The 18,546-nt window shown below is 36.3% G+C and overlaps 2 protein-coding genes and 1 long non-coding RNA gene across 3 annotated transcripts; 1 reads left to right on the top strand and 2 right to left on the bottom strand.

The window, feature by feature from the left end:
* Window positions 1–9,117: 9,117 nt before the first annotated feature.
* Window positions 9,118–9,633, bottom strand: LOC113273719. The gene is made up of 3 exons (XR_003322566.1): window positions 9,495–9,633; window positions 9,304–9,400; window positions 9,118–9,215 (listed from the first exon to the last, which is right to left on the bottom strand). It is a non-coding gene; the product is annotated as an uncharacterized LOC113273719 (long non-coding RNA).
* A 22-nt stretch (window positions 9,634–9,655) lies between these two features.
* On the bottom strand, window positions 9,656–10,811 carry LOC113272325. The gene is made up of 3 exons (XM_026522177.1): window positions 9,971–10,811; window positions 9,762–9,875; window positions 9,656–9,663 (listed from the first exon to the last, which is right to left on the bottom strand). The coding sequence occupies exons 1-3, from the start codon at window positions 10,809–10,811 to the stop codon at window positions 9,656–9,658; spliced, it is 963 nt and encodes a 320-aa protein (XP_026377962.1).
* A 984-nt stretch (window positions 10,812–11,795) lies between these two features.
* On the top strand, window positions 11,796–13,634 carry LOC113273718 (geraniol 8-hydroxylase-like). The gene is made up of 2 exons (XM_026523350.1): window positions 11,796–12,689; window positions 12,862–13,634. Exons 1-2 carry the CDS (start codon window positions 11,805–11,807, stop codon window positions 13,468–13,470), a joined length of 1,494 nt encoding a protein of 497 aa, XP_026379135.1. The 5' UTR covers window positions 11,796–11,804; the 3' UTR covers window positions 13,471–13,634.
* The last annotated feature ends 4,912 nt before the right edge of the window (window positions 13,635–18,546 follow it).

The following is an 18,546-nucleotide window of genomic DNA, read 5'->3' as shown; positions in this document are numbered from 1 at the left end:
CGAGCAACGCAGTCATTCAACCATTCTCATTTCGAACTGCAATACTCATTCTACTCACAGCAAACAACCAATTTCTCGCTCAGCTTCCTCGCATATCTTCTCAGCTCATTGAGCTCTTAAGCTTTCTTGTTCACCAGAGGTAACAACATCTGCGCCTCTCCTTCCACCTGGATCACCAACTCTTGGACACTGCACCTGCCAATTCTAATTCATGCCCTGTACCAACAGCTCCAAATGCATCACACAGCTGCACAGGCATTGCACCAGTTTGCTGTAAAATCAAACCCATTGCTACTTCTCAGTACCATCCTCAATTGCAACACACAACATCAGCTTCTAACTCCTTAGACCCAACCACAACTACTCCCTGTTAGCATTCATTCTCAGCTAAACAATCCAGCTGAACCCTTTCTATCACAGTACCACCTTTACCAGCAACAGTTACTGTACTTATCTCATTCACCACAAGCCATTGTTCATACTGAAATCACAACAAACCCCCAAGTTCACCACTTCCCAGACTCAAGCCAACATCCCGTCTGTAGCTGCAAGTTAACTGGCAAGTTCGCCATCGCTTTTCCATCGCCTGCAGTCTTCAAATCACCAGCAAACTGCATTTTTTTAGGCCACCAGAATCCATACAAACTTCCTCCATTCTGCAACTTCTTACCATCAGTTATAGCTCCTCTTCTTCCATGTTTTCCGGGGCAACCACAATCTTCATAAACTCGAGCCAAGAAACACCATCAGTGCCTGCAAATCATCTCATCTCTTCCCTGTTGCTCATTCCCATTACCGCCACTACTATCTGCTCTGTAGCTTCTTATAAATCCCATGGCCATCTGACTGCAACCACCAGTTCAACCACCTGTTAAACCAAAATCAATCTCAGATCTGTATTGTTTGTTGTCTAACCCATTTCTCAATTCCTCCAAAATCAGCACATCTTCTTCAAATCATACCCAATTCGAATCGAATTCAACCTATCCATTCATAGCTCCAGACAACTAAACAATCAAACCCTAATTTCTAATTCTTCTCCCTGTTTTCTTATCAGCACAGTTCATCATCTCCTTCACTGGTTCTTCTCAAATTCATATTAACAAACCCATTTTTTTTCTTTCTTGCTGATGATTCAAACACAAATCCATCTCTCAGATTCAATTTTATCTCTCGGCTGCTGCTTTTCTTTCTTCATTTCAGGTGGGATGGAATGAGAGGAATGATGGACGAATGAGAGAAGGACTTCTATATTTCAGGGTTAGGGTGTAATAAAACGAGATGGATGTTGGGTGTAATAAAACTGTGATGGTATTTTTCAATGATGTTGTACTCAATGTAGTCAATATCGGATACCGGTTTGTCTCGGCTGAGGACCGGTACACTGGTACAACATTGTATCGGGGAGATCTCGGTTTCAAATATCGGGGAGATATCGGTTCTAAATTTATATCTATAATTTATATTGTTTCACACAAAATTATACAACATTAAAATGCATCAATTTTAGAAAAACAAACAAGTTCATTCAAAACATAAGAGTCGTCGTATGAAGTTCAAATTGGAAAAATGGGAGAATTCACAGTTGGTTTGATAGTTTCATACAGAAAGAACACACATAAATTGATTAGATCTAACAAGAATGGAACTATCAATTAAGATGGAGAAACTAATTTGTTAATGATGAAAACCATTTTATCAAGATGTATCAAGATTTAACAAATAATTCATCAAAGAATAATTAGATACAAATCACAACAAAAGAAGAAATTAACTATCAAAACCCTAACCTCTTGTTAACAGATCGACCATCAATTGAATCTCGCCATTGACATTAAGAAGAAGAAAAAAACGGATGCCAAGAAGGGTTTCTGAAGATTTTTCTGCCAAAAATTTCGATGAGATTTAGGGATTTTATCCTTCCCTTCACTTAAAATTCCTAAATTGACCTGACGTTCACAAAACAATTCCGAAACTGTCCCATATCGGGAAAACCGGACTGTATCGTTTCGTATATATCGGCCGATATTATCGGCTAAATATCGTACCGCGATATTTGTGTTTTCGTTTCGCTCTAACACCGGTACACGAAATTCCGCCGATATTTCGGCCGGTACAAGCGAAATTGACTACATAGGTTGTACTAAGACGATTCATTCACTCAGATTTGTCGAGAATTTGTATTGAGACTTAATAAAGAAAATAAGGAAAAATATATATACACAATTTGTCATAAGATGAAGAGATGTTGAGACGCGAGATTCCACTACTTTTCATATTGTTATGGTTCAGTCATTAACTCTAGACAATATAGCTCAAACAAAAGAAGTTGTGACTCTAGTTCTTTGCCAAAAATAGATTTCGTAAAATATTATTTGTAAGTTAAAAGCATGACGCATCTAAAGTATTTAGAACTAAGCATGCTGCATCTAACAAAATAACAAATAATTAATAGAAATCATAAAGCAATTAAATCTATGCAAAAAGTCAATAAAAGAATTAATTCATTTACCACAATCATGAAAGTTGCTTCCTCCGTCGTCCCAGCGATGGGGTCTATCTCCTCATACTCAAAACACGCTCAAAATAATTTTCCATAGATCAAAAAGGTGTTTTATTGAAGAAAAGATATAAAGCAGTGTGTTTGTAACAGTTATAATTGTTACAAAACCTACTGTTACAAATGAGTTGTTACAAAGTAGCTGTTACAAGAAAACTATAGCTCAAAACTGTCGCAAAACAACAGTCTTATCTGGAAGAAAACGTAACGGTTTTTTCGACACTAGAAAACGACTGCTTTTTGCAGTCTATTGTTCTTCGTGTTCTTCTCTCATGGCAACAACAACAACTCTCTCCAACTCTAATTCCTACACTCTATTCTCACCCCTTACTCTTTATACACTTTTGTGTGTCCCCCGTCACCTATTTATACCCAACAGATGGATATCTCTCGAGTTAATACTCACATCTTCTGACGATTAATAAAGTATCTCCCAAGTATTTCTCTTTATTTTCACACGTAGAAGAGCTGTCAAAATCTTTCAGAACTTCCCTAAACTGATAGATACGAATCCCAGAGGATTTTATATTCCCATATACTGCATTAACTTGCAGATAACAGCAAATCTTCGAGATATTATTCTTTCCCTGTTGACTCAAATATACACGAAAATCTTCTATTTTGTCGATCAAACACCAGTCAGCAATCCTACTTCGGTGTGTCAAATCATTCCCAATCAATACTGTTGAAAATCTCCGACAAAATCTCCACAAGATTTCGATAGTATTTCCACCTCCTCTTTTCTATAAAAGGAAAGAAATTTTCCCTTGTTTTACTCTTCAAAACCATATACCAATCCTGTTTTACCGAAACAGGATACATCAAGTCCAAATCCTTTGATAATCTCCAACAGAACTCGTTAAAATCTTCCCCAGAAATATCGTTGCTGCTGTATATTTCTTTCCGCCAAAATTTCATTTTTAAACCGTGAAGAAGAAGTGCCACCTATCCAAAATATGGGCGCCTTTAACAGCTGGGGTGCCTGGGGGTGCCCTAATCCAAAGTGAGGGTGCCTTTTAACACTTTTTCTGGGGTACCTTTAGTAATTTTCTTTGGGGGTCCAAATAGCACTTTTCGAGCACTTTTTCCACACAAATGTATTTCTCCAAAAACACCTATCCAAACACAGAAGCACCATAATTAGTACAATATCGAGCACTAACAATACAGAACATTGAGAACAAAATAGACACATAAATGTGTCTATCAAACTAGGGTGGATATTGGCACCATTCCAATAGATAAGGGCAATCACAGTGAGATACCCTTCCATAATTTCCACTTCAAATGCAATTGAGACTCGCTAGCTCCACATTCATCAACGGCCAATGACTCCGAGCAACGAATTGAGCGTCTATTTCATGTCTTTCGCTTAAATGACTCCAAAGCACCTAATAACTCAAAACGAAACATAAGATACATAATTTACAAGAAAAATCGCAAAGAAAGCATAAACATTGATAACAAATCAAGGTGTTTACAACACCTATCATGTATGCCTTAGTGATGCGTTTAACTGGCAAAAGATTTATGTTATTCATAGCTGAGTTTTCCTAAGCTGACATTCTTTCGTGCTTTCTGAAACAGTTGTCATTGAGGAGATAGAGGATGATGAGAAACCTACTGAAAATGGGAACCCAAACAGCAAACATCCTAAGAAGTCAGATGGTGCTGACAATCAAAAACAAATTGTTGTCAAGGATAATGCTTTGGAAAGCGAAGACGAAGATGGAAATGGTTTTCCCATCACCTTTACAAATAAAATAAAGAAGTTAAATACGAGAAGAACGTAACCAAGGACGGAAAAAAGGTAAAAGATGGCAGTGTTCAAGGCGCAGGCACAAAAAGGAAAAATGAGAGCATCAATCAAGATAACAATGCTGAGAAGTGAGATGTTATTCCCTCCTTTATATTTGTAATTGATAGAGCAAAGAAAACATCATCTTTAACCATTAGTAGTTGAAATCTTTTCTTTTGTACTGCTCATTTGATTTGTAATGCAGGTTATCTGTGGAGGCTAAAGATTCATCTATTATTAGAAGAGAAATAAGGGTAAAAAAGGTGCAGCTGAGGATGAGGAAAAGAGTGACAAAATGGTAGAGGATCGTGTAGAAGACAAACCCAAAGCAGTGTAGTTAATATCATATAAATCAAAACTTAAATTATTGTATACCAAAGCAGTTTAATTAATTTGTCAAAACAATAATCAAAGCCAAATGGGCTTTATTCTGAACAACAGAGTCAATTTTGGTACTTGTTTTAAATTGACGACAACCTGTATTACAGACTGAACCGAGAAAAATGTTAGAAATCAACGAGTTTGTTTTCCCACAGTATACACACGATATTACAAATTTGTCATTAGATTGCTGGTAATCTTGTGTGTATATGCTGCAATGAGAATTAGAAATAAGGTGAATTCAAATACAACAATTAAGATTAAACCAAATTCGAGGCTATGATTATATTCTCTAGCCTTAAGACAGATTCACCCATACTAATGCTTATGGATTATCGATGTTTGTTTTTCAGGACACAACGACTTATTTCTCGATATAGTAACAATCCAAATTTCGAGAAACGGCGAAATCTGAACTCCAAATAACGAACTCTCTTTAATACCTAGTTTTTCTAACATAAACATGCGAAATTTTTTTTCTTTTTCAAGCATTTATATGAGGGTATTTATAGCTTATGCTAATATCTATTCGCTCAAGCGTCACATATGTTTCATGGAGTTTTTCAAGGGTTTTTTATGAAAGTTTATGTCTTTTCACGTTTCTGATAATGTTTCTTTCGGTTTCCAAGTTGAAACCACCCTAACTAGCTGACCAGAAATTCGCCTGGGCTAAGGATGATTACTCCAAAAACCCAATTCAATTAAGGTAGTGAATAAGGAATTTGTTCATATGAAAATTATGTTCAATTTTTCCAACATCAGGTGGTATCCCATGCAATAAAATTTGATTTTCCCGAATGAAATTTATATTTCTCTCATGACCAACACCAGTTCTAAATATCTACTGGTTGATAGGACCAAGGGGATGAGCAGTGGAAGCTGCTGGTGACCCGGTGTGATCCCAGTGATCGTTGAGATTACTAAGAAAATGGGACTGTTGAATCACAAAGTAGCTCATGGTGTACCAAACAGTCACAAATTTTTGATACTGGTCACGATTTTTCGAATTTTAACGAATCCGTCACAAATTTGACAAACAAAAAAAAACGAGAAATTGGGTTAATTGCCCAAATATTTTTAAAACATGGTTCTAAACTTCTAATGGACGAGTAAAAATTAGTCTGGGTGAAATGGACACCAAAAAATTAGCAAGAATGAATCTGGATTCATCCTGGCTTAAACTTAAAAAAATAGCGAGGGTGAAACTGGATGCATCCTGATGTAAATTAAGAATAAGAAAAAATATTTGAAAATGGGTAGGATGAAACTGTTTACATCCTGGCTATTTATACACTCTCGTCCATTTAAACAGTATCAAATTTTACATGTCTTTTTCACCCAGAAATTGTCGTTATTGGGTTAATTGACCAATTTTGTACAAAAAAAAGAACTACGATCACAACGGTTTTGGAATTATAACGCATATATTCGTCCCTAATTTGACACAAGGCACGGATCAAGATATGCATGAAAACTAGGCAAAACTTATTTTAGCTTTGTAAATTATTTGAACAGCAAACCAAACAATGTTAGTTTCTCTGCACTATAGTATACGGTATACTGCACATGATTATGGAGGTAAAAACAAGGAATCTATTTTTTTTTAAGGTGCATTAAAGTATCAATCTTTGTGCCCCAGGCATAGTGTTCCTTTACTTAGAAAATGTGTAAACATATGTGATGTTAATGTTGTGTGGCAATGTGTTTTTATTTTTAGAGTTTGTAGTAAGCCAGTTGACGCTCTAGCTAAAGATGTTAGAAAACATAATGTCTGTGGGGGAACGGTGGAATTATCCACCTAACTTGTTAATTACTCACTTAAATCATCATATAAGATCTGTTTCTATGTAATATTGGTTAAAAAAAAAAAATCCACGCAGATGCCTCCAAGGTCTAGGGTTTTAGTCGGAGTTAGCCAACCACCATAATCAGTCCTAGCAAGATTAAAAATAGGCAGCAACCACCACCGATGACATCACAGTACCACTAGTTAGATAAACTATAATGGCATTTTTCAAACGTAATAAAGTTAAAACAGGGTGCCTGACAATGTGGTGGCCTGGGCATCAGCTGCATTAATAAAATTCATGTTTTTGGTAAACGGCATTTTCAAACGTAAGTTAAAACAGGGTGACAGACAATGCGGTGGCATAGGCATTGATACAATTCGTGTGTTTCACCAAACAGAAAATTAAAATAAAAATAAAAATGGTAACATTTTCAAAACTTATTCTGTTTCTTGCGACTTTGAAGTTTGAATAGCTTCCCACTAATTTTGTTTCTTGTTGTTGGACTAATGTAACTGTCGTGAACGCTGCTGCTGGCCTGCCTATTCTCTACACCCTTTGCATTTGCAGCGCGCTTTCACCCTGCTTAGATCTATCATTTTGCTGCGTGGCACTTACCGTGCTTCCCGTTTTTAGTTTACTCTCAAGTCTCGGTTCTATCGGGGGATATAACTTATAAGGCTGTGCATATCTTATTGCAAGACGATATCTATTAAAAAAATAAGAAGAGGAGTCATGCATACATTTACAATTAATTTCTTGGGGATTTTAATAAAGTGCCACACTTCCTATTTCATGTTTAAGAAAATGTCACTGTTTTTTTCAAAGTTTATTAAATGCCACATTCTTGACTTTTTCCGTCACGTTTTTTTGAGAAAACAGTTAACTGGCGTTAGTATCCGTTAGTGCATATGTGGCATTAAATCAGCAGCGTAAAATGACATTAAAGCCCCTGAATCAGTAACTGGAACGAGTTAGCCAGTGATTGAGCAGAGAGTTAACTCGTGACTCGGTGCAGTGAAGAAAACGAGTTAACCTGGAACGAGTTAGCCACTGCATAAACAAGAATGCTACAAAGAACAATGCAAATCAGAAATGCATCTGAGAATATGTAAAAATTAACTTGAAAAGACAATTGACATGTTATCTGAAAATTAGTTCTAACTAATATCATTTTCATTCATAAAGCAAGATTATCCCATCAAAATAAAACTGATTTCTGGTACATATATATGTCCATACCAGAATCAGTGTCTAAAGCAACCAAAAAAACTAACCATCAATTAGATACTTGTCCACAACATATCTAAAACAAACAATAAAGCACACACACTTCTACTTCCTATTCTTCTTAGCCTTGGTTTGCTTTCCCTTTGTGACAGAAAGATGTTGACTGACAGATCCAATACCAGCAAAATTCTGACTGAAATTTTGATTATCTTGTGTAGATCCATGAGTGTTAGGTCCTGCTACTGGTCTTCCTTGAGTGCTAGGTCCTGTAGATGACTCACCAACAAAAAATGATGTACCTCTGGATCTGTTCACCTTGGCTTTACCCCTTGCAGTGCTACTTTCAGGCTGATCTCTCTGTGTGAAGGTGCAGTTTGCAGCATCATACTCAGTGCTTGGCTTGAATCCAGTTTGGTTTTTACCAACATCACCACCAGCACAGGTTCTCTTGTTGTGGCCAGCAATAGATCCACATTTTCCACACTTCCTTTTCTTCACCACAGTTTCAGGTTCATCATAACTTCTCATCCTCTTCTTTGCTGGTCTTCCAGTTTTTCTCTGATAAGGAGGAGGGTTTACGTTGACGTTCATGGTTTCCTGCCAGAAGAAGAGAAAACAAATGAGAAAGTTAAAGTAATGAAACCCTAAAGGGTTTGATTCTTAAATAGGGAAAAGAGAAAAATAAATAACCAATATATTGAAAATTAAATGCACCACTTTCAATAAAGTTTATAAATCTACCTTATCTTCCAATAACCATTCAGTTATGTCTTCTAAGGGTGTGACGGCACTTGCATATGTGGTCCTATAATACTCCACAGAATAGTAAGGAGCACAATAACTGTTCAATCAATAAAATAAAGGTGTGTCAGTGTACAAGGAACAATAAATAATACAAACCACTTACAAAAAAAAAGTAAATGAATAATACAAAAAAAGTAATTGAATAATACAAACCACTTACTCTTTCCATTTTGGCCTCAGCAGTTTCAATGCACATACAACATGTTGACAAGGGAATCCCTTTAGCTGCCATTGCAAACAAGTGCATTGTTTGTCTATAATATTCACTGTATATTTTCTTGGTGATCACATTAGTTACCAAATAAACTTGTCCAATCACACTGCCTTCTGTATCAAACTTTCCAACCAAGTCAAGCATCTTATTTATCAATTTAACAGCAGCAGGGACCAAACCATTTTCATTCCACTTAGCAGATTCTTCCCTTCTCTTAAATAACAAACCCATGACTAACTGACCATACATCATGCCTAGTTGGATTATAGGTTTATCTCTCATATTAGAAGCCATGGAATTAAAAGATTCAGAGAAATTGTTATTCATATGCTCACAACAATTAAGGGGATCAAAATAGGCCCTAGACCAAGTACTTGGATCTTCTTTCCTAAGATATTCACCAGCATCAGCATTTTCTTTGCATATACTGTCAAAGTGCTCCTACATTGCAAAACAATCACAATTTTATATATAACCTACAAACTAACAATCAAGAAACATAGGGGATTTTAACAAAAGAGGCACAAACCTGAAAATGCTTTACTTTGTATGCTTTGCATGCATTCCACAATGAGCTGTGCAAGGTTGGTGCCTTGTAGTATTTCTTGAAGTTCTTGTATAAGTGCCTGCATATGCAAATAAAGAGTTAGTACTTCTTCAAGTTCTTGAACCAATAGAAAAACACATACACAATGTAAACTACTGTAAAAAAACACATACCTGAAACAATATCTAACTCTTGCACCAGGGAAAACCTTAGGAACAGCTTCCAACAAGCCTTTCTGCCTATCGGAAATAAAGGTAATTCTGCCAGCATGATGTGCATTGATTGCTGGAGCCAAATCCTTGAGGAACCCAGTCCAGTTCTCCTAAGATGTTTCTTAAATGCCTTCTTGTTATTAAAAGCATACTTTACCTCAATCTTTGTAGGATCAACAGGAGCCACCTCTTCTTCTACAGGGAATAAGGGTTCTTCTTCTTCATCACTGTGCATATTGAAGTCTTCTTTCCAGTTCTTGTAATCAAACTTCGCTTTCACATCTTTATCATTTATTGCTTCAATACAATCATTATTATCATTACTCCCACCATCATTAGAAACTGCAATTAACAAACAACATCAAAGTGTTAGTACATTTAAAGAAAGGGGAAATAGACAATAAGTTATAAACATCAAAGGGTTAATACTTCAATACCTTCTTCATCATCTTCTTCACCGCTGCTTGAATGACTACTTCCATCTCCAACTTTATATGTCTTGACAATATCTTCATAATCAATATCATCCTCTTCATCACTGTCATATATTGGTGGAGCATTTGGGTCTTCAATGGGGTGACATTCATCCACAGTAGTGTTCTCTAACACCACATTCTCCTCCTCATCATCACTGCTGACCCCTGCATCATTGTTGTTCACTGCATCAATCTGGTTCACTGCATCAGTATTCTTGACTGCATCAGCCCAGTAATCATGGTTAAAGTTTTCAGTCACTTGAATTGGTACACTGCTAGAACCCACAACACTGGCTTGACTAACGCAAGAATAACCCTGAGATTCCATTTCATTTAACAGATCCACAAACAATTTCCTAGATACTCCTCCATTTGAGTTTTCAAACTTTGACTGAGCTTGCAACCTTGGTGATCTCCTTACAGTCTTTTCTGGTGATCTCCTTACAAACTTTTCCTTTGAAACTGGCTTTTTAGCAATCCTCTTATGGGACTTCTTTGGAGTCTCATCAATTACTGTCACTGGTTGTTCCATTGCAGCCTCAATGAAGTCATTGTCATTACCGAATTCAGAACTTAATATCTTCAAATGTAAACATATAAATCCTTTATCATCAGGTACTGCATGCTCCCAGAACTTAAACAAGTCCTCATTCCTATCCATAATCTCAGGAAAACATGGTTCTATCATCCAATATAAACTAGGAATTTCATTTTCAGAAAGGCGCAACTTAACACGCAACATCTGCTCAAATTCCTTGAGGTCAAATTTTTCTCTATCCATGTGAGGGAAGAACAAAGTCATATTACTGTCCATAACCAAGACGCTGATGTCTCTATATGGATAATATGTTTCATCACTGCATCATAAGTAAACAAATAAACTTCAGTAAACCCACAAATTTCTAAGCACTGAAATCCAACAATTTAAACCCTAATCATACAAATTCCAAAATTTAAGCCCTACTTACATTACATATCAAACAATCAAACCCTAATTAAAAATAAACTTCAGAAATTGAACTCATGCTTCGAATCACTATGAACTTTACTGAAACAATCAAACCCTAATGAAAAATCAGAAAACAATCAAACCAAACATCAACTCATGCTTCGATTCAAAACCCTAAGATGCAACAACATCGATTTAAGTAACAAAATGAAAAGAAGACAAAAAGAAGATGAAGAAAGAGATGGGTTTCTTCAGAAATCGAGAATAACGAAGTTAGGGTTTTAGTAAAACATACAACTGGTTGTTCTTCCCGTTCTTCTTCTTCTTCATCTTGAACTTTGCTGAAACCCTTTACTCAGATTCACAACCTAAACCAAATCCCTTTGTAGAACCCTAGTTTTCTCTAACCTAAGTTTCTCCGCTGGAAAGAGAGACATGGAGAGAACGAAATGAAAAATGAGAAAGCAAAAAACTTGGTTTGGTTTCATTTCCGTGAAGGATAGGATAGTAAATTAAAACACTACACGTGTAGTAATCTCATGAAGCTAATCTTGAACCGTCGATATATAGACAGGTGTAAGAATCTTGACCTGGTCAGCGAACTTTTGACCAATTAGGTGGGTCCAGACGGAAACACTAACAGTTGTGGCATTTAATAAACTTTTTAAAAAACGGTGGCAGTTTCTTAAACATGAAACTGGAAGTGTGGCAGTTTGTTAAAAATCCCTAATTTCTTTGTTTACGTAATAAATGCACATTGCTGATGCACTTCAGGAATCAGGGCCCTTAGTAATATATAGACTGCATTGTTTGAAATTTTCAGGTTTCAAAGAGAGAGCAAAAGATATGGAGTACTTCAACCTTCTTCTGTTAACTCTACTTCCTTTAACACTTCTCAAAGTATTCTCATGGATTACTAAATCCTCACCAACAAATCTCCCACCTGGTCCATTCCCACTACCCATCTTTGGAAATCTTTTCAAACTCGGGAAGAGGCCTCACGAGTCACTAAGTCAACTAGCTCAAATTTACGGTCCATTAATGACGCTAAAACTCGGTTCCTTAACAACAATGGTCGTTTCTTCTTCTTCTATGGCTAAAGAAGTTCTACAAAAACATGACCAGTTGCTTTCTAGTCGGATCGTCGTAGACGCTGTTAAGATATCCGGTCATCACGAATCATCAATGATATGGTTACCTCCTACTCATCAATGGAGAGCACTTAGAAAATTAACAAACACACATGTTTTCACTACCCAAAAGCTTGATTTAAACCAAGGCCTGAGGCACCAAAAGCTAGAGGAACTTGTTTCTTACATGCGGCAAAACGCAAACGCTGGTTCTGCGATTGATATTGGTCAAGCTGTTTTTACGACGGTGCTTAATTTGATATCGAATAGTTTCTTTTCAATTGATTTAGCTGATGATTTTGGTTCAGATTCGATTTGTGCATTTAAAGATGCTGTTAGAGGAATAATGTGGGAAGCAGGAAAACCGAATTTGTCAGTCTATTTTCCGATGATTAGATTCATGGATCTGCAACGTGCAAGACATGGCATGAGTAAACATTTTGGAGTATTGGATGAGATATATGAGAAGATTATACAACAGAAACTGTTGACACTACAGTCCGGAGAGGAGAAGACTGGTGACTTGCTAGATATGATACTTGATCCATCCCATGATAATGAAGTTCAGCTTCAACATCATGAAATCAAGTCTTTATTCAAGGTTAGTACTATACTTCTGTGTATTAGTCATAATTAATTTTGTGCTACCAAATTTGGGACAGTGTATTTTTCTGGTATATATTTCTTTGACACCCACTGAAACATTGGTGTGTTAGTGTGTGGTAATCAATGTGATTTTATATTAATAACATGATTCATTTATAAATCAACAGGACTTCTTTGTTGCTGGTACAGATACTACCTCGGCCACGATAGAGTGGGTAATGGCGGAGTTACTTCACAACCCGTCTAAGATGAAAAAGGCTCAACAAGAGCTTTTAGACATTTTGGAGAAAGACCAGCCAATTGAGGATTCAGATATCGTTCGACTGCCTTACTTGCAAGCAATTGTCAAAGAAACGTTGCGACTTCACCCGCCAGCTCCGTTTATGGTTCCTCATAAAACAGAGAGCAATGTTGAAATTCATAATTTCGTTGTTCCTAAAGGTGCCCAAATACTAGTCAATGTATGGGCAATTGGACGAGATCCTGCTTTATGGAAGGATCCAACCTGTTTTAACCCCGAGAGGTTTTTAGATTTGAAAACTGATTATAAAGGTCAAGATTTCGAATTGATTCCATTTGGATCTGGTCGGCGAATTTGTCCTGGTTTATCATTAGCGCATAGAATGGTACATCTTATGGTGGGTTCGCTTATACATTCATTTGACTGGAACCTGGAAAATGGGTTGAAACCAGAGGATTTGGATATGGAGGAAGAATTTGGGTTTACATTAGCAAAGGCTACTCTGCTTCGACCTATTCCAACTATAAAGTTATAAATGATGGAAGTTGCTAGCTTATTGAGGTTCCATAACATGTCTTTGTATTGTGGATTGTATTATGGATTGTATTCTAGATTTTCTTATGGAAGTATGCTTGTAATCCAATATCGTTATGTAAAACATAATTTAATATTATAAGAATGATTATTAAATTTTAATAATTATTTGCAATACGTGTTTGGATAGAAACATCATCTAGTTAGTTTAAATTCAAATTGAAGTAATTTGTGAAAACTGTGAAAGAAAGCATCATTCAATTTAAATTGTCTTATTTGAGGATGTGACTCTTCATGAAAGGATTTCTCCAAAAATTTCTTTTGGATCCGTATAAATCTCACTCATTATATATTATAGGGCTTTGAGCTATATAAAACTAGTGTTGGGAAATAGTAGCTTGCATATGTGGCTAAATGTCAAAGCAGAAATATTTGTGCTACATCAGATTGTGTTCGTTGTTTTCATTGTTATCTCACTATTATGTTAACGACGTAGGGAACTGTTGTATCTTAGGAGACATGTCGCTATCAAAACGTTATAACATATATCTGGTGAAATGACGAGGCACCGAGTACATCACAATATTTTTGTATCAACCTACTGTAGGCGTATCTCGTGTAATCTTACAGAAACAATAACTGCCAAAAGATTACTTCAACAACGTGTAACTTGGTATATAGTATAAGTTTGAAGCCAAACCAACTATCCAACCACATACCAAGAGGATAAAAGTATAATTGTATTTACGTTAATTATAAAAATACAAAACATAATGCAGAAGTAAAGTAAATCACACCGACGCACAAAATTTTGTTAACGAGGAAAACTACAAGGTAGAAAAACTCTGGGACCTAGTCCAGTTTTGAATACTCTCGGAATTAAGCAGCTATAAAAATGACTACCACAAACTCGTATAGTAGAGATCAATACTACTCCTTGTTACTCAGTTCCTTCAATATACATGCGCCAACAACCAATCTGGCCTACGCACGTGAATCCCCAAACAGAGTCGGCTATCTTGAGTCGCTTCACCTGCTGTGAAGACTTCTGCTCTCATCTTTTTTGGATCGTAACCCGAAATAGTAAATGACTAACCTGTTCCGATAACCACCTCACTTTTGTATCTCCCAAACCCCGCAAAGGTCAAAGATAAAGTTGAGTACAAAAGATCTCTTGTTTAATCAATATAAACTCCTTTTGGTCAAAGATCAAACCAAGATAAAGATTATGAAAATAATATATCTTTGTGAACAAGCTCTCTATATGTAACTTTATGAGGAGAACTAACTGGACAGTTTGTTTGATCTTTCAAGAAGTCTGATGTTTATGGAATAAATTGCTTGTTAGAATCCCAGAGAATCAAGTGTGTACGAAGTATCATAAAGATCAAAATAAAAAAACGAACAAGTCTTCAATCTTCAAAGTAACGTTACACACACTACAGGAAAAATATACATCCCTACTGGAATTTCGCAACCCTTTGCTAAATGTCGTAGAACAACCCATGTTTTGCAACTTTTTTCAAAGGAAGTGTCGTGGAAGGGCATCAGTACTAACCCCCAAGACCCAAGGGTTGCGACAAAAAAACAAACCACAACCCTTTAAGCAAAACAGTTGTGACGCCATTTAGCTTCACAACCGTTTTCTGGATACGTAGTTCATAATCCTATCGCAACCAGTCGCAAGAGTCGTTGAAGATAAACAAAATATGAAAAAAAAAATAGTGTTGAGGGGATTCGAACTTGAAACCTACTGTGTGTTAGTTCAACCCATCAACCATCCTTACAGTTCACAAGTTTTGGGTTTTTGTGTTTTTTTTTTATTCAAATGTATAACAACTATTATAAGTGTTGTTGAAGCAAAAATATAGGATGTTGGAAAAAAAACGAGGGTGCGGGGATTTGATCCTGAGCCTCATGCATGCAAGTCCATGATCAACCATGCCTACACTGTCACAACACTGTCAGGTCTGTGGTTTTTGTATATACTTACTTCATGACTACCTTTGACAACATTTATAAGAGTTGCAAAAACAAAATATGATGTTTAAAAATAAGGCTCAGTCACCTGAGCCGCAAACAGCGGAAAGCCTTCCCTGTAAACAATCCTTCCCTGAAACAATCACATACAGTCTACAATGATAATGCATCTCATCATATCTACTAGTTCCCTAGCACTTCATTTCACAGTTTAAGACTTCAAGTACCCAATTTCTTCTAATCCACCAAAAAACATAAAAAGAATGGAAATTTTTCAGAAACAATGACAACCCATAGCACCAAATGGTAACTAAACACGAAAAAGAAGACAAATTACTGTGCATATCTAGTTCTCTGACTGTAAATGACTATACCATTACATATTCCCTTCTTCTCTCCTCCTTTTACCGGGCTTGAGACCGGCAATGAAATGAAAAATCATTTTCACTGGCGGAGTTAAAAAAGGGTGTTCACTCGGAACTAAGGTCAAACATCACAATCACATTCCCAATCACAATAATAAGATCAAACATCACAATCATAAGAACATTTATAGTATCAGTAAAGGAAAAGCAAAAGATCCTGTGACAACAAGATCCACAATGACAGCAACGAGAACGACAAAGACAGTAAAAAGATATAGCAGTAAACACAATACGTACATTACGTACTAACCTAACCTGTGAACTTATTTTTCTTCTTCCTTTTGTTCTTCTTCTTTCTCGGAACCACTACGACAGCTTCAGCATCTTCTCTTACGTAACTCTCGTTCTCGCCCTCGCTATCTATTTGTAAGCCAAGAGTTGAAGTATCCACAGGTTGGCAACTTGTGTCATCGTTTTCATTGTATACCTATAATTCATGGAAATCCCTAGGTGGTGGTTTGAACATGACATACCAGTTAGATGTATCTGACTCTCGAGAATAAAAAACTTGTCGCGCTTGTGATGCTAAAATGAACGGGTCGTTACGAAATTGGTTCTTATGCTGCTTTAAGTTTACTAATGTGAATCCTTTCTCTACCTTCACACCAAAATAGGTGTGAGCCCAGTCACATTTGAATATGGGAACTTGAAGGGTAGCGTAGTCCAACACCAGAATTTCTTCTAAAACACCATAGAAAACAGTGGTTCCTGATCGTCCTGCAACTAAAGTTTTTGATTCAATTGAGACACCACTGTTTTGTGTGACTCTTTGAACATCCTTCGTAAGAAACCTAGACCCATTGATTAGCAAGCCTTTATATGACACGCAGTTTTCTAAAGGCCCTTTTGACAACCACTCTACCGTGTTTGATAATGACATGCCTTGTTCCATTTGCATATAAACCTATAAATGTATACGGTCAGAACATAAAAATATAACTAAAAATGGTTATATGAGCATGAGAAGATATATTTATAGCGATTCTGTGCCTAACATGGATAGTTTTAAGTGACAAAATCAAATAGAATATCTTGAACCCATACATGAAAACAGAATCAAACAATCTATATAGCACATCCATGGACGATGGTTCTATTTTTGTTTCTGAAGTCTCAAAAGCCATAAGTGATTAAACTATCTACTAAGGTGCGCAATCTGACTAAAAGTGGGAAAAACTTGCCTTTTTTTTAAACCAATCTCCTAATGTGTCTGACTGTATGGAAATGAGCTGGTCTTCATTGGCAACAGACCTCCCAACGGAAGATTTTAACTCATCCATATGCATTCTAAGATAAAAGTAAAATCAAAACATGACGTATTAACTGACAACCCATTTCTAATGAACAACAACGTGATACTTACGTCAGATATGGGTCAATTTCTGTTGTGTTAAAAAGCACATATCTGTGAGAAATCTTTAGCTTTTCACTATCCATACGCAGTTGTTCACCTTTAGAAAGAGGACGTACTGCCGGTGTGGTACCATAATTTTTATCAAGCCTTGGGTTTTCTCTTATTTCAGCTGCTTGATCCATGAGAATAAAATACCTAACACGCTCCATTCCAAGATAACACTTTGCTATACAAGCTTCAGGTAGTGCGTAATTTTTAACATATTCTTTGAATGTCTTCATATACTTATACGAAAGTAGCATATGAAACAGTTATACCAGTTAGAACACTTAAATATTATCTAGTAACTTTAAGCTACAAGGGAAAGCTACTGACTGCATAACACACCTTTCAAATGGATACATCCAACGATATTGTACAGGTCCACATAAACGCACTTCTCGAGCTAGGTGAATTGTCAAGTGCACCATCACATCAAAAAATGATTGAGGGAAGTACACCTCCAACATACACAAAGTCTCAGCAACTTCTACTTCAAGTTCTACTAATCTTTCGAGATGAACTACCCTTTGGCATATTTCGTGAAAATAAGAACACAACCTGAAAATCGCCTTACTTGGCCCCTCAGGTAAAAGTCCCCTCAAAGCTACAGGTAATATTTGTTGCATAAGAACATGGTAATCATGAGCCTTAAGGACACCTAAGCAACCATCTTTCGAGAAATGCTTCCTAAGATTCGAACTATACCCATATGGAACCTTCAAATTTCTCATCATATTATAAAGTATAGCCTTATTCTTGTTTCTTAAGCTGTATGGTGCTGGTCGAAGAATTGTTTTGCCATTTATCTCTTCTGGATGCAATTCTGGTCGTATTCCCATACTCTTCAGATCATTACGGGAATCCAAACCATCTTTTGTTTTGAACTTTATATTCAAAATAGTACCAATGATGCTCTCACAGACATTTTTTTCTGTATGCATAACATCAATATTATGTCGTAGTAACAAATCCTAGGAATTCATGAAAAAACCTAACATTAGTAATTCCCAAAACAAAAGATGAGTCCATGTTCAATGAAAATCAAGTTTTAGACATATATAATTACCTATAAAGCCATTTTGACAATCTAATATATATGTAGCATACTTTTGGTAGTTGCTGGTGGTTGTAATTAAGTTGATATGATTATATGTAATGAACCCAAACCGTATTAATAATGATTTGAAATTGCACATTGGTACGTGCTACTAGTACGCACTAAGAAAAAGAACTAGAAAAACAGGATACATGTAAACCAAAAAGCACATATATATAT

Source organism: Papaver somniferum, chromosome 4, assembly GCF_003573695.1.
Source record: "Papaver somniferum cultivar HN1 chromosome 4, ASM357369v1, whole genome shotgun sequence".
Taxonomy (NCBI): domain Eukaryota; kingdom Viridiplantae; phylum Streptophyta; class Magnoliopsida; order Ranunculales; family Papaveraceae; genus Papaver; species Papaver somniferum.
This window is presented reverse-complemented; position numbering and strand designations above follow the sequence as displayed.